Source organism: Lepidochelys kempii, chromosome 13 (genome assembly GCF_965140285.1).
Source record: "Lepidochelys kempii isolate rLepKem1 chromosome 13, rLepKem1.hap1, whole genome shotgun sequence".
Classification (NCBI taxonomy): Eukaryota; Metazoa; Chordata; order Testudines; family Cheloniidae; genus Lepidochelys; species Lepidochelys kempii.
In genome coordinates this window covers 18,795,231-18,807,893 of record NC_136392.1, presented here as the reverse complement: position 1 = coordinate 18,807,893, position 12,663 = coordinate 18,795,231, and the positions used below count along the sequence as shown (strand labels likewise).

The following is a 12,663-nucleotide window of genomic DNA, read 5'->3' as shown; positions in this document are numbered from 1 at the left end:
TACCATCTTACATGACTTTCTCATAAACAAACTAGGGAAATGCAACCTAGATAGAGCTACTATAAGATGGGTGCATAACTGGTTGGAAAACCATTCCCAGAGAGTAGTTATCAGTGGTTCACAGTCAAGCTGGAAAGGCATATCAAGTGGGATCCTGCAGGGATCAGTTCTGGGTCCAGTTCTGTTCAATATCTTCATTAATGATTTAGATAATGGCATAGACAGTACATGTATAAAGTCTGTGGACAATACCAAGCTGAGAGGGGTTGCAAGTGCTTTGGTGGATCAGATTAAAATTCAAAATGATCTGGACAAACTGGAGAAATGGTCTGAAGTAAATAGAATGAAATTCAATAAGGACAAATGCAAAGTATTCCACTTAGGAAAGAACAATCAGTTGCACTCATACAAAAGGGGAAATGACTCCGTAGAAAGAAGTACTGCGGAGAGGGATCTGGGGCCATAGTGGATCACAAGCTAAATATGAGTCAACAGTGTAACACTGTTGCAAAAAACCCCAATCATCATTCTGGGATGTATTAGCAGGAGTATTGTTAGCAAGACACGGGAAGCAATTCTTCCGATCTACTCTGTGCTCCTCAACTGGAGTACTGTGTTGGTGCCACATTTCAGAAAAGATGTGGACAAACGGGAAAGTCCAGAGAAAAGCAACAAAAATAATTAAAGGTCTAAAAAACACGACCTATGAGGGAAGATTGAAAAAAACTGAGTTTGTTTAGTCTGGAGAAGAGAAGACTGAGGAGGGACATGATAACATTTTTCAGGTATATAAAATATTGTTACAACGATGAGAGAGAAAAATCATTCTCTTTAACCTCTGAGGATAGGACAAGAAGCAATGGGCTTAAACTGCAGCAAGGGCGGTTTAGCTTGGACATTAGGAAAAACTTCCTGTCAGGCTAGTTAAGCACTGGAATAAATTGCCTATGGAGGCTGTGGAATCTCTGTCATTGGGGATTTTTAAGAGCAGGTTAGACAAACACCTGTCAGGGATGGTCTAGAACAGTAGTTCCCAAACTTGTTCCGCCGCTTGTGCAGGGAAAGCCCCTGGCGGGCCAGGCCAGTTTGTTTACCTGCTGCGTCTGCAGGTTCGGTGGATCGCTGCTCCCACTGGCCGCAGTTCGCTGCTCTAGGCCAATGGGAGCTGCTGGAAGCGGCGCAGGCCGAGTGATGTACTGGCCGCCGCTTCCAGCAGCTCCCATTGGCCTGGTGCAGCGAACTGCGGCCAATGGGAGCAGCGATCGGCCGAACCTGCGGACGCGGCAGGTAAACAAACCGGCCCGGCCCACCAGGGGCTTTCCCTGCACAAGCGGTGGAACAAGTTTGGGAACCACTGGTCTTGAAAATACTTAGTCCTGCCTTGGGTGCAGAGGACTAAACAAGGAGACCTCTCGAGGTCCCTTTCAGTCTTACAATTCTATTATAAGATAAGAACTGTAGAAGAGAAAGATGCAGTTATGACTCCAGTGCCAATATCATCAAAGTTTGATTTGGCAGAGCAGACTTGAAGAAACATGTAACAGATCTGGATATCAAAAATAGGGGACCTCCCAATTATACCACCTGCAATATCCAAGCAGAATATACATCACAGCTTTGTGATGTATATTTCCCTTTTGTTATCTCCCAGTGCTGGTGCTGCTACTGCACATTAAAGCGCTTTAATGCTGGTAGTGAAGACATACCCTTAGTGACAAGGCCTCTCCATGGGGGACAGCAGCCCCAGGCTGCAGATACTCTTGCTACTGCATTCTCATATGTTTTAGGCCTCATCTCATACGTTTTAACACAGAGGTGAGAATTTAATCATCTCTTTGTAATTAAGTACTTGGTATCACTGCATGATCAGTACATACACAGCGTACTGCTAAGCAACAGTCACAAAATGTATCTTCTATTCTGGAAATCCTGTTTCACTAGTCACTTCACTTTCACATTCAAAATATTTTCAGAAGTTTACTGCTATCTTCCAAATGTGACAACATCTCCCTAAGACAAAAGCCTTCAACATAAATCTGCAGCCAAGAACAAGCTGAACAGGCTAGAATACTTACAATAAAATGGGAATGTCTTACTGTTCTACATGAAGAAAGCTGCCCTTTTTACACATTTATGTACCTAATATATACAATTTTATAATGATCAAGAGGATAATTCAGTTACTTCACAGACATCATACTGGTCTTAGAGAAAGGATGGTAAAATGGTGAAGGAACTAGTGGCTAGCCCAATACTTGGGAGACTTGGGAGACTTGCTTGGGCAAGTTACTTAGGGCCTGATTTTGAGGGTATTTAGGGATGGCTATGCTTGACCCTCAACGGGATTTTGCCTCCCAAGTGCCTAAATCCCTTTAAAAATTATATTTAGGCTCCTATATCAGTTAGGCACTGCAATGCTGAACAAAACTACATCTAAATATCTTTAAAAATATGGACAGGTTTCAGAGTAACAGCCGTGTTAGTCTGTATTCGCATAAAGAAAAGGAGTACTTGTGGCACCTTAGAGACTAACCAATTTATTTGAGCATAAGCTTTTGTGAGCTACAGCTCACTTCATCAGATGCATACTGTCATGAAGTGACATCCTATGTCATGATGCATACTGTCATGAAGTATGCATCCGATGAAGTGAGCTGTAGCTCACGAAAGCTTATGCTCAAATATATTGGTTAGTCTCTAAGGTGCCACAAGTACTGCTTTTCTTTTTTTAAAAATATTGGCCCAGTCTCCCTGTGTCTCAGTTCCTTACTGGTGAAATGGGAACAATAGCACTGCCCTATTCAAGGGTATTGTGAGGATAAATACATGAAAGATTGTGAGGTGCTCAGATATTACAGTGATGGGGATCACAAGGAGAAACTCAGTTAGCGGTATGCCTCCATTTTATGTACTGAATGAATTTAAGAGTGGACAATTCTCCCAGACTTAAAGGTGACCAGCAAATAGTCAAAATTTGGTTTATGTAATTGTTTGTGTGTGAGAAAGTGAGAAAGGTTGTGGAAGGATCAGTTCTCTCTCCCAACTGCTTTTTAAACCAGGAAATTCAGGTTTGGTCACCTGGAAGAATCTCTAGTTGTCAGAGAATCAGTGAAATTAAATCACCAAGAGAACGAAAGTAGAGCAACTGAGAGGGAAAGATAGTTAGAATGGGAAGTGGGAAGGAAAACGACTAGTTTGCCAAGTTTTAGACACTTTTTCTAGACACTTATAATTATACTGCAGATAGTGGTTGTAATGTTACGAAAGCGTTTTGTCACTTTCTCTCATCCCTCCCAAAAACCACCTGGAAAACCAGATGAGCTCTCTCAATAGAAATTTCTTCCCTAATACTAGCCTATATAGATTTTCACATACATACAGAGAAATTATGGGCGAGTAGTAGTTATTGCTACTTCAGAAAAATAATCTATAAATTAGTTATCTGACTAAAATCAATTCTTCGATCATTTCCATTCTTCTCTGAATTCCATCTAATTTTGGGTGTGCTCTCATCAGTGAAAGATGCTATCTTAAGAATCCTGGACATGGAAGTCCTCTGTTCACAAAACAAACACACTATAAGCAACATTAACTCAAGCTCCCCCACGCTTTATCCTAACACTGAGAGAACCCTCTTACAGGTAAAGAGGTAGTTCAGGTTGTATGCGCATTTAATCCTCCTCTAAATGTTGAATTGGTAAGGATCAGAAAATTTAATTTTGCCTTTGTAAAATACAAAGCATGTCATGAGAGTCTAGTTCCTTGGATTTCTCACAAACATTGCATGCTTGTGAATACATAAAGTGCCATGTTTCGGGTCTGCATTCGCAAAAAGAAAAGGAGTACTTGTGGCACCTTAGAGACTATATTATAAGGGTCTCTTCAATTTAGGCCAGGGGTGTCACAGGTCTGGCCTGATGCTTGGCAATGGTTCTGATCCTTGAGGAGCCATTCAGCTATTGTAATGAAGCCTCATGCTTAACTAGCACAGTCCTTCCTATAAGGAACAGATGGCTCAGTAGTGTAGGGATCTAGATGATGCTAGAGCTTGTGGATTCAAATCCTCATGTGGCTGGGTTCAAAAGGTAATTTCCCTGACAGATTACAACAACTTTAATCAAAGTGCCTTGTATTTTGCAGTGGAAGAATAAGGGTCAAGATCTCTCAGCATCCAGGACCTTACTGCTCATTTAAAAACACTTATCTTGATGACATTACATTTCCCCTACACTAAATTACTGACAGAGTTTAACTCCTTTACTACTTAAGACTACTAGCAGAGGCTGAGGCCACTGAATAAACAGGACCAAATGTTATAATGAACTGCTCAAAGACACATAAGTATTTGTTATTCCTGAGGGCACTCTGTGCCAAAAAATTAAAAATTCTGCACACAATATTTTGAAATTCTGCAAATTTTGTCAAATAAATGTGGAGGCTCCAGCATGGCACTGGGGAGCACAAGCCACTGGCTGCACAGAGATGGGAGCTAACTATGCAGCTCCCACCCTGGGACATGGACTCAGCGGTGAGGCTGCACCCAACTGTGACACAGCACAAGGTCCAGGCCTGCCCCAGAAAAACCCCAGGGCTCCACCCCTCCGTACCAGGTACACCAGGTGTTGGCAGGCAGGCTCAGCAAGGCAGGATTCAAATGTGGAGGGGTTTAGTGTGGGGGGATCCAGGTGTGGGTTGAGAGGCTTCTGTGTGGGGCAATCTGCGTGCACGCAGCTCAGTGGAGGATCTGGGTGCAGGGGGGGATCTGGATGCACAGTGGTTGTTGGGGGGTTCTGGGTGCAACAGTAATGGAACTCTGCAGGGGGGCCCAGGGGAAACTGGTTGGGGCTCAGTAGGGGAGGTCTGGTTGTGGGGGGTGGCTCAGTAGGTGGTCCAGATGCTGGGGGAGTGGGGCTTAGTGGGGTGGAGACCCAGATGCAGCTGGTTGGGGCTCAGTGGGGTGGGGATCCGGGTGGCTTGCTGGGGTGGTGCAGGAGGAGTGGGGCTCATCAGGGGATGTGGGATTCTGAGTGCAAAGGGCTGTGAGGCTTCATGGGAGGGTCTGAGTATGAGGGGGGTCTGGATGCATGGGAGCTGGGCAGAAGGGGGAGCAGCTCCCTGTACAGGGATCCCTCCCCCTGTAGCTGAGGAGTGATGGGTGCAAGAAGTGGGTGGGGGGAGTTTGCAGAGCTTCCAGCAGCTGGGGGGTAAAGCTGGGGATGGGTCTGATCCAGCCCCAGATGCCGTGCAGGGGAAGAGGAAGTCCCGTCCTCCCCAGCCCAGCCGGGACTAGCATCTGAGTTTGGCGCAGGGTAGGAGCCACAAGCCGGGTCTTCCCCAATCCTGCCCTCTGCCCCACAGTCATTTACCTCTCTGCTGGCTGCCCTGGGCACCTGAAACATACTGCTGGGGAGGGTTGCATGACCACTCTTGTGGCTTCCTTTTGCTTCCCTGTCAGAAAATCATTTTCTGTGGGGAAGCAAAGAAATCTGGGGGGACATAAATTCTGCCCATGCGCAGTAGTGCAGAATTCCCCAAGGAGTAATTTGTGGAGTGTTTTCTCATCTCAATTAGCTTGTCTGTCTACATCGTTTCAGTGCCCATCACTATAATATCTGGAAGCTGGATCTTAGATTGCTTCTATCATTTGCTAAGTAGCCTGAAAAAGTCACTACAGACCCTTCAAAACACAAGGAAATCTTGTCCAGTTAGACAACACTCTTTAAATTAGCTAATACTGCCAAGAACTACTGATTTGTTATCAGTAGTTTCCATTTCACATCAAAACTCTTTGTTACAAAGAGAAAGTGTGTTCTACACAAAGTTGATATTACATTTTTAAATACATTTACTACAAATATCCATTAAGTTCTCACCGAAAAATTTGGTTTGGTTTGGTTTCCTGATAAAGTTTTCTGATATTTATATTTAGCAATAATAGATAGGTAAGTATACCCTCCTAACTAGACCTTCCACTGCAAACATCAGCTACTTTAGTCTTCTACATAAAAGTAGCATTACTGTTCAAAGGTATTTTTGTTTAAATATAACAATAACACATTTTCTGCACTAATTAATATTTGGGGCCAATTACCATATTGTTGTATCTTTGCATGCAATACAAATACTGCACTCAATTTACCCCAAAGGTACCGCCGCTCTGCTGGTTAAGTCTAAGAAAGAAGTCTTACATTTAGTTCTAAAAGTGGGGAGGCTGTGGTTATTCTCATCTCTTTTGGAAGGAAGTTCTTTTAGCCAAGGGCGGCCAAGGCCCCCTGCCCCTCCTCTTCTGCCTGAGGCCCCACCCCCAGCCAAGCCGGAAGCTGAAGCAGTCCGGGAGCCGCAGATCCTCCACCTGTCTGTGGTGGGGGGACCAAGAGCAGTCCCTGGCCTGTGGCCCCACCCAGGGCAGGAGGGTCTGCAACTCCCCACAGCTCCCCGCACGGCTCTTACCATGGCTGGGCTGCGGTTCCCCAGCCAGAACCGGGTCCATGTAACAGCTGCGCGCGAGTAGCTTTGGGGTGCCGTGAACCCTCCTGCCCTGGATGGCGATGGGGAGCCCCTGCAGGGTGGGGACACAGGCCGGGGGCTGCTCTTGACCCCCCAACCCCGGGCAGGTGGAGGGTTCACGGTGACCCACAACTGTCTGGGCTCCCCTAACCTGGCTCCAGCAGCCGACCTGGCCAGGGGTGGGTGGCTGGGGCCTTTGGGGAGAAGAGGAGGTGAAGGGGGCAGGGCCCCTGTCAAATGTGGAGGGGCCCTGGCTCCATTATTCCCCACCTCTCAACTTCTTCACACTTGGCTGTTCCCCATCTCCTCCTCCAGCTCACCTCCCCACACTAGTCAGGACAAAACAGTAATACTTTAGAGCCAAAACTTGACCAGGTTAGCACATTCAAAAGTACAATTGGTTTGTCTTTTAGATTATGTCTACACTAGCACTTAGGTCAGCAAAACTTTTGTTGCTCAGAGGTGTGAAACTCCCCCACTGACTGACATAACTGTCTCCCGTTGGCATAACATAGCTATATGAGCGCTCTTAAAGTCGCACAGCTGTGACACTGTAAGCTTGTAAGTGTACGCATGGCCAAAGAAGATTTTACTGAGATAGAGCTAGGTAACTTGTCTATTCTGGGATTTAAAGGTGTGATGTCATATAGGGTCACAGGATTTGTCTACACAGGAAAGTAAATTCGAATTTAGGTAGGCAGTGAATTTAAAGCAGAACAACTATCCCTGATTAATTCCCCATGTTGGCATTCTTATTCCAGAATAGTTTTACTGGTCTTAACCAGGAATAGCTATTCCAGATTAACTCCTCATGTAGACAAACCCTTAAACCAGTGTAAAAGGCTGTGTGGACACTCTTATTTTGGTTTAAACCAGTTTTATTTCAGTTTAGCGTGAACTGATTTAGGGTGTGTCTTCACTACCTGCCGCAGCAGCGCTTTAACGTAGCTGTGTAGTCACAGCACCAGTGCTGGAAGAGAGCTCTCCCAGTGCTGTAAAAAACCCACCCCCATGAGGGGAGTAGCTCCCAGGCTGGCGCACTGTCTACATTGCCACTTTACAGCGCTGAAACTTGCAGCACCCAAAGGGGTGTTTTTTCACACCCATGAGCGAGAAAGTTGCAGTGCTATAAAGTGGCAGTTTAGACAAGGCCTTAGATTATGCTAAATCAAAATAAACCATTCTTAGGCAGGTCTAAACTACCAGTGCCTTGCCAATCAGGGGCATGTGCAGGAATTTAAATTGGACACCTTTTGGTGGGGGCACAGAAGTTCCCTGCCCCTCTCTCCACTGGGCCCCGGCAGGAGCTTGATCTTCCCTCCCTCCACCCAGCGCCAGCCCCGGCAGGAGCTCGTCGCTTGATCTTCCCTTCCTCCACGACCCTAGGGCCAGAGAAGTTCTGTGCCCCCAACGACTGCCCCCCACTTGCACACATCCCTGTTTCAAATACAAGTATACCTGTATACTATACCAGCAAACCTCTCCTAGTATGGATGCACCTTATACCAGAAAAACTGTTCATAGAGTAGATCCTGTCTACACTACAGAGTTTTGTCAATGCAAGTTACACTAACCTACAGCCACCGCTGTAATTAAACCACTGTACTGATGCAGCTGGCTGTAAGATTGCTCATGCAGACGCTCCATGCCGATAGGAGAGAGCTCTACCATCAACATAATTAACCTACCTCCAAAGAATGGTGGTAGCTATGTCGTACGGAGAACGTCTCCTGCCAACATAGCACTGTTCACACTGGTGCTTCTGTGGGTGTAACTTATGCCGCTCAGAGGGTTGTTTTTTTTCCACACACCTAAGCAAAGTAAGTTATACCCACAAAAGTACTAGGGTTGTCATGGCCTAACTGTGACACCAAGGGAAATTGACCGGCATAGCTGTAATGGAATAACAGCTGGTCAATCTCCCAAATTAGATAGGCACTAAAACATAAAGCCAAATTCTCTGTAAGATTAACATCAGAACAGTAGAAAATAATAAGTAGAGAAAACAAGCTAAAAACAAACAAGACCACCCAGCAGTTCTAGAATCTCGTCACAATTTTTGCTGCTTTCTCAAATGCTAAGGGTTTTATTAATTTAGTCATCTTTTCTATTGTGAAAATACAGCTGTCACGTGAAATGACAAAGAAACAATCTTCAACCAAATAATAGCAGCCTGGAAAGTGGGAACTTGCCATACTCTTACCCCACTCATCTTAATGAGGTGTGACCATCAGGGACAAAGAATTTAAATGTCAATATTATTAAGCAGCGGATATTTCTGCTGGCTATTTTTCTTTTTCTTTGTTTTTAATTTGTTTGTTTTTTTAAACGCAGCAAGACAAGGCTAATTCAACATTAAATTTCTGCAGTTAAATCATTAAAAAATCATGGAATGCAAAAGGTTAACTTACAAACAGTCTCATGGTTTCTTCACAGGCTATGTCTTCACTGGCAAAAAGGTGTGTTTTTACAGCAAGATAAATAATGCATATTAGTCCTCTCATTATAAAAAAACCACACCAGAAGACACAGCCACAAAGGGCTTGACTACACACAGAAGGTACAGTTTAACTTCAACTGGTTCATAAACTACTTTAGTTAAGCAGATGTAAATCTCTCTGTGGACACTCCTAACAGTTTGTCTTGCACCAGGCTTATCTTTCCCTATACGTGATAACTGTTCACAAAGGCCTGTTCAGTGCAGCCCCACTGGTGTTAACAACATTGGGAACCCTAGTGGAGACAGGTCATTGACTGTGGCCACTGTTTTAAGTACTGCAGACCTGATTTGAGCAGCAGTTAGATGACAGTGTTTAAAATGTGGGCACACCCCATATACACCAGATCCAAATTTTTTTTTTTTTAAAAGTACACTATTTAGGTCCTGAACTCCTTAAAAATCCTGACCCTACTGCTCTCCAAAAGCTGAACTGTTAGCAGCAACGAAAAGAAACAAAAATTAGGAAAGTTCACTAGTGCAGACAGGGCCTAACACTACAGCTATCTCAGCTGTAGAATCACGTTGGCCCATCCAAACTCCCAATTATATATATATATATATAAAGAATATGGATGGCCTGAGCCAGGGTTTCAAAATCCAGTTCAAAATCCATAGGACAGTCAGACACTACAGGGATGGAGATTTTCAGTTCTCTAGAATTCTGCAGCCTGCCCTGGCTTCCTGTCAGGATAATCAATGCATACTGCAGGGGTTCTTGAAATTATTCGTGCTCATGAGACCAATTTTTGTGGACAGGGAAAATTTCATATTCCCTGTTACTTTTAGTGAAGTTATGATTAAGCATTTTTGTGTTTTTGGGACATGGTGACATCTTTTCTTTTTTAATCCCTTTTTGCCATTCCAAATTTAAGATGACTTCCAAGGAAAACCAGGCATGGTGAGTAGGGAAGACCACAAGAAGCTGACACATCTTGAGAGTATGGATCAAATTTTGATTACTGGAAGATTATACGTCAAAAAGAAATTGATGTTCTCAGATACAATGTATTCAGAGTATTATACCTGATAAAACCAAGGGATAATCCATAGCCTAATTCAAATACAATATTAAAAAAACCCAAAGAATTAGAGAAAGGAGATTTTTCCATTAATTAAGCCAATATGCATTTAAGAATTCATGTTTTCAGTCTAGTTAGTTGCATTACAGATCACCATTGCACTGCTGATTTTAAACAAAGAATTCCAATTTCCTCCTGTGCTCTGGAATACAGATAAAGTACACTTTTCCTCACTCACCTTTGGATCGAGTGGAGATATCCATCCCCTCCACCACCTCCTGCTCTGCTTTTATTTCCTCTTCAGCCAAACTACAGGAGTTAGAAAGAAATTTAGAATATATTATTTTCATATTTAGGTTCATTCACAAAAGCTTGAAGTGACACTGTCAAATACTTACGGCCAGAAATCTAATATAACTTTAAAGGTCCATTCTCAAGTGGAATGTATGCTATCTGAACAGAGAGGGAATTTATCTTGCCTTTGATACACAGGGTATTTACCCAAATTTCACTCATTAATTTTAATGTGAGTTAGTCTTCCAACATCTATGGGAGATTATTTATATAGAACCATAAATATGCATGATACTTGATAGACAAGTAGGTGACAGGGTTCCCGTCCCAAAGAGTTTATAATCTACGGTCCAAATCCTACAAACTGTATGGACAGACTCCTGCATATGTTAGCACCTTACTAACTTCACAGAGTGAAGAGATCTTCCTCTGCAGAACAGTTTGCAGGATTAGGGCCTAACATGTAATTTTACAGACAAGGGTTAAAATTTAGGATTTTAAAATTAGGCTCTACAATCTGAAAAAAATCAATTGTGTAATTCACCTCCATGCAACTCCACCAATAATAGCAATGGCAGGAGATATAGTGTAGACTGAACACAGGTGTTTTTACCACCATGTCATTCATCCCTACCCAGGCACTTCTACAGTATTCAGAGTAAGATTAGATGACAAGGTAGTACAAACACCTCTGACCTGCCTGCATTATAACTTCCACGTTGGTATCACTAAATGAAGAAATATGGATCTAAATTTTACCGGTTTAGATGAAGCTGTGGAAGGGAGGTAGAAGGAATGTAATTAATAAGACTGTCCAGCTGCACAAAGGTTTTGAGATTTGGCTGTTGTGTACAGACAAACTAAGGAAAAATCCTAATAAATACATTTTCAAGATATTGTTGTGCAGCTGGAAGTCAGCAGACTAACACATCATCCAAGATTTTGAAAACTGTGCTCATTTAAATCCATCTAGCACTGACAACAATGCTGTGTACTACTACCATCATGGGTGGTACATGTGCTTTGCTTTGTTTTTCTGTAGGAAATGCTATATTTGTTTTTTTCTCTCTCTCTTTGTAATAAGGTTAATCTTTTAAAGTGCCCCCACCAAACTGGAATAAAGAGTATATAGTACATAATAATGTAAAGATAATAGTGACAGAAATAGCACTTCACATTATTATATACAATATGCTTCTTAGTCCAATTTAGTGGTGGTTTGCCAGTATGGGAATACGGTGGTGATCTGTGCTTTCAAAAAGGTAGATCCAGGTTCACATTTGGATTGGGCCATGGGAATCTTTAATAGTCTCAGTCAAATTTCCAATGGGCATTTGTCCAGATCACAAAACTACATACAATTTGGTGAAACAGGAAAAAAGAAAGGCAGTGGGGGCCACTGTAGGTCAGACCTGTCTCTTTCTGTCCACACTAAAATCTCAGCTTGTCTCTCTGATTAGTAGCTATCTAGACATCAGCTCAAGCTTAACGTGGCTTAAACAGAGCACTTAATTCTCACCCCGCACTACCAACCCGCTCTACTACCTTCTTTCTCCATCACTGTAGACACCACCACCATCTTGTATGTCACTCAGGCCTGTAATCTGCACATCTTATTAAACTCAGACCTCTCTCTAGGTCATCATATCCAGGCTATGTCTCAATCTTGACAATTCTTTCTGCCTAATGTCTCTAAGAAAAGGCCTTTCAAGTCCATTCACACAGCGAAAACCTCTCATCCAGGCTCTCGTCATATTGCATCTAAATTACTTAAATATCCTTTTCTCGGGCCTTGCCAAGTGCAATCTTGCCCATTCATATCCTCAAAATGTTGTTGCGAAGATCATTTTCCTAGCCCATCACTTTGACTGCATCACTCCTCTCTTTGCATCATTTCACCTGCCCCTACTTCTCTACCACATCAAACAGAAGTTATTCGTCTTCACTTTCAAGGCCCATCACTCACACCCTACCCCACCCTACCTATCATCATCTCTTTCAATACTGAAATGTCAGCTGTCTCCTCTGATTGGCCCATAATAGTAGCTTCCATTACCCACATGTTAAATGTTCAAACATGCACCTTCATGCTTTCTCCCACGCTGCTCCTCAGGACTGGGAGGAGCTTCCCATAAACATCTGCAAAGCTACCTCATTATCCTCCTTCAAATCCTTCCTTAAAACCATCTTTTTACACAATGCCTACAAAAAAACTTTGACAATGGTTAGACAACAGTTGCACTGAAGTCACTGCCTACCATGGTGACAAGTACGGTCTCTTTGTTTCATTGTACTCTCCCATCAGTCCGTCGCATCCATCTATTGTCTTAGACTGTAAGTGGC

At 43.2% G+C, this 12,663-nt stretch overlaps 1 protein-coding gene across 8 annotated transcripts in view; it reads right to left on the bottom strand.

The window, feature by feature from the left end:
* The window catches only part of ZMYND8 (zinc finger MYND-type containing 8), a 120,316-nt gene that overhangs the window by 72,341 nt on the left and 35,312 nt on the right, over positions 1-12,663 (bottom strand). For all 8 annotated transcript variants that reach the window (XM_073309526.2, XM_073309527.2, XM_073309528.2 and 5 more), the window contains one exon: positions 10,265-10,335. In XM_073309526.2, coding sequence (XP_073165627.1) covers positions 10,265-10,335 — 71 coding nt within the window. The remainder of the gene's footprint in view (positions 1-10,264; positions 10,336-12,663) is intronic.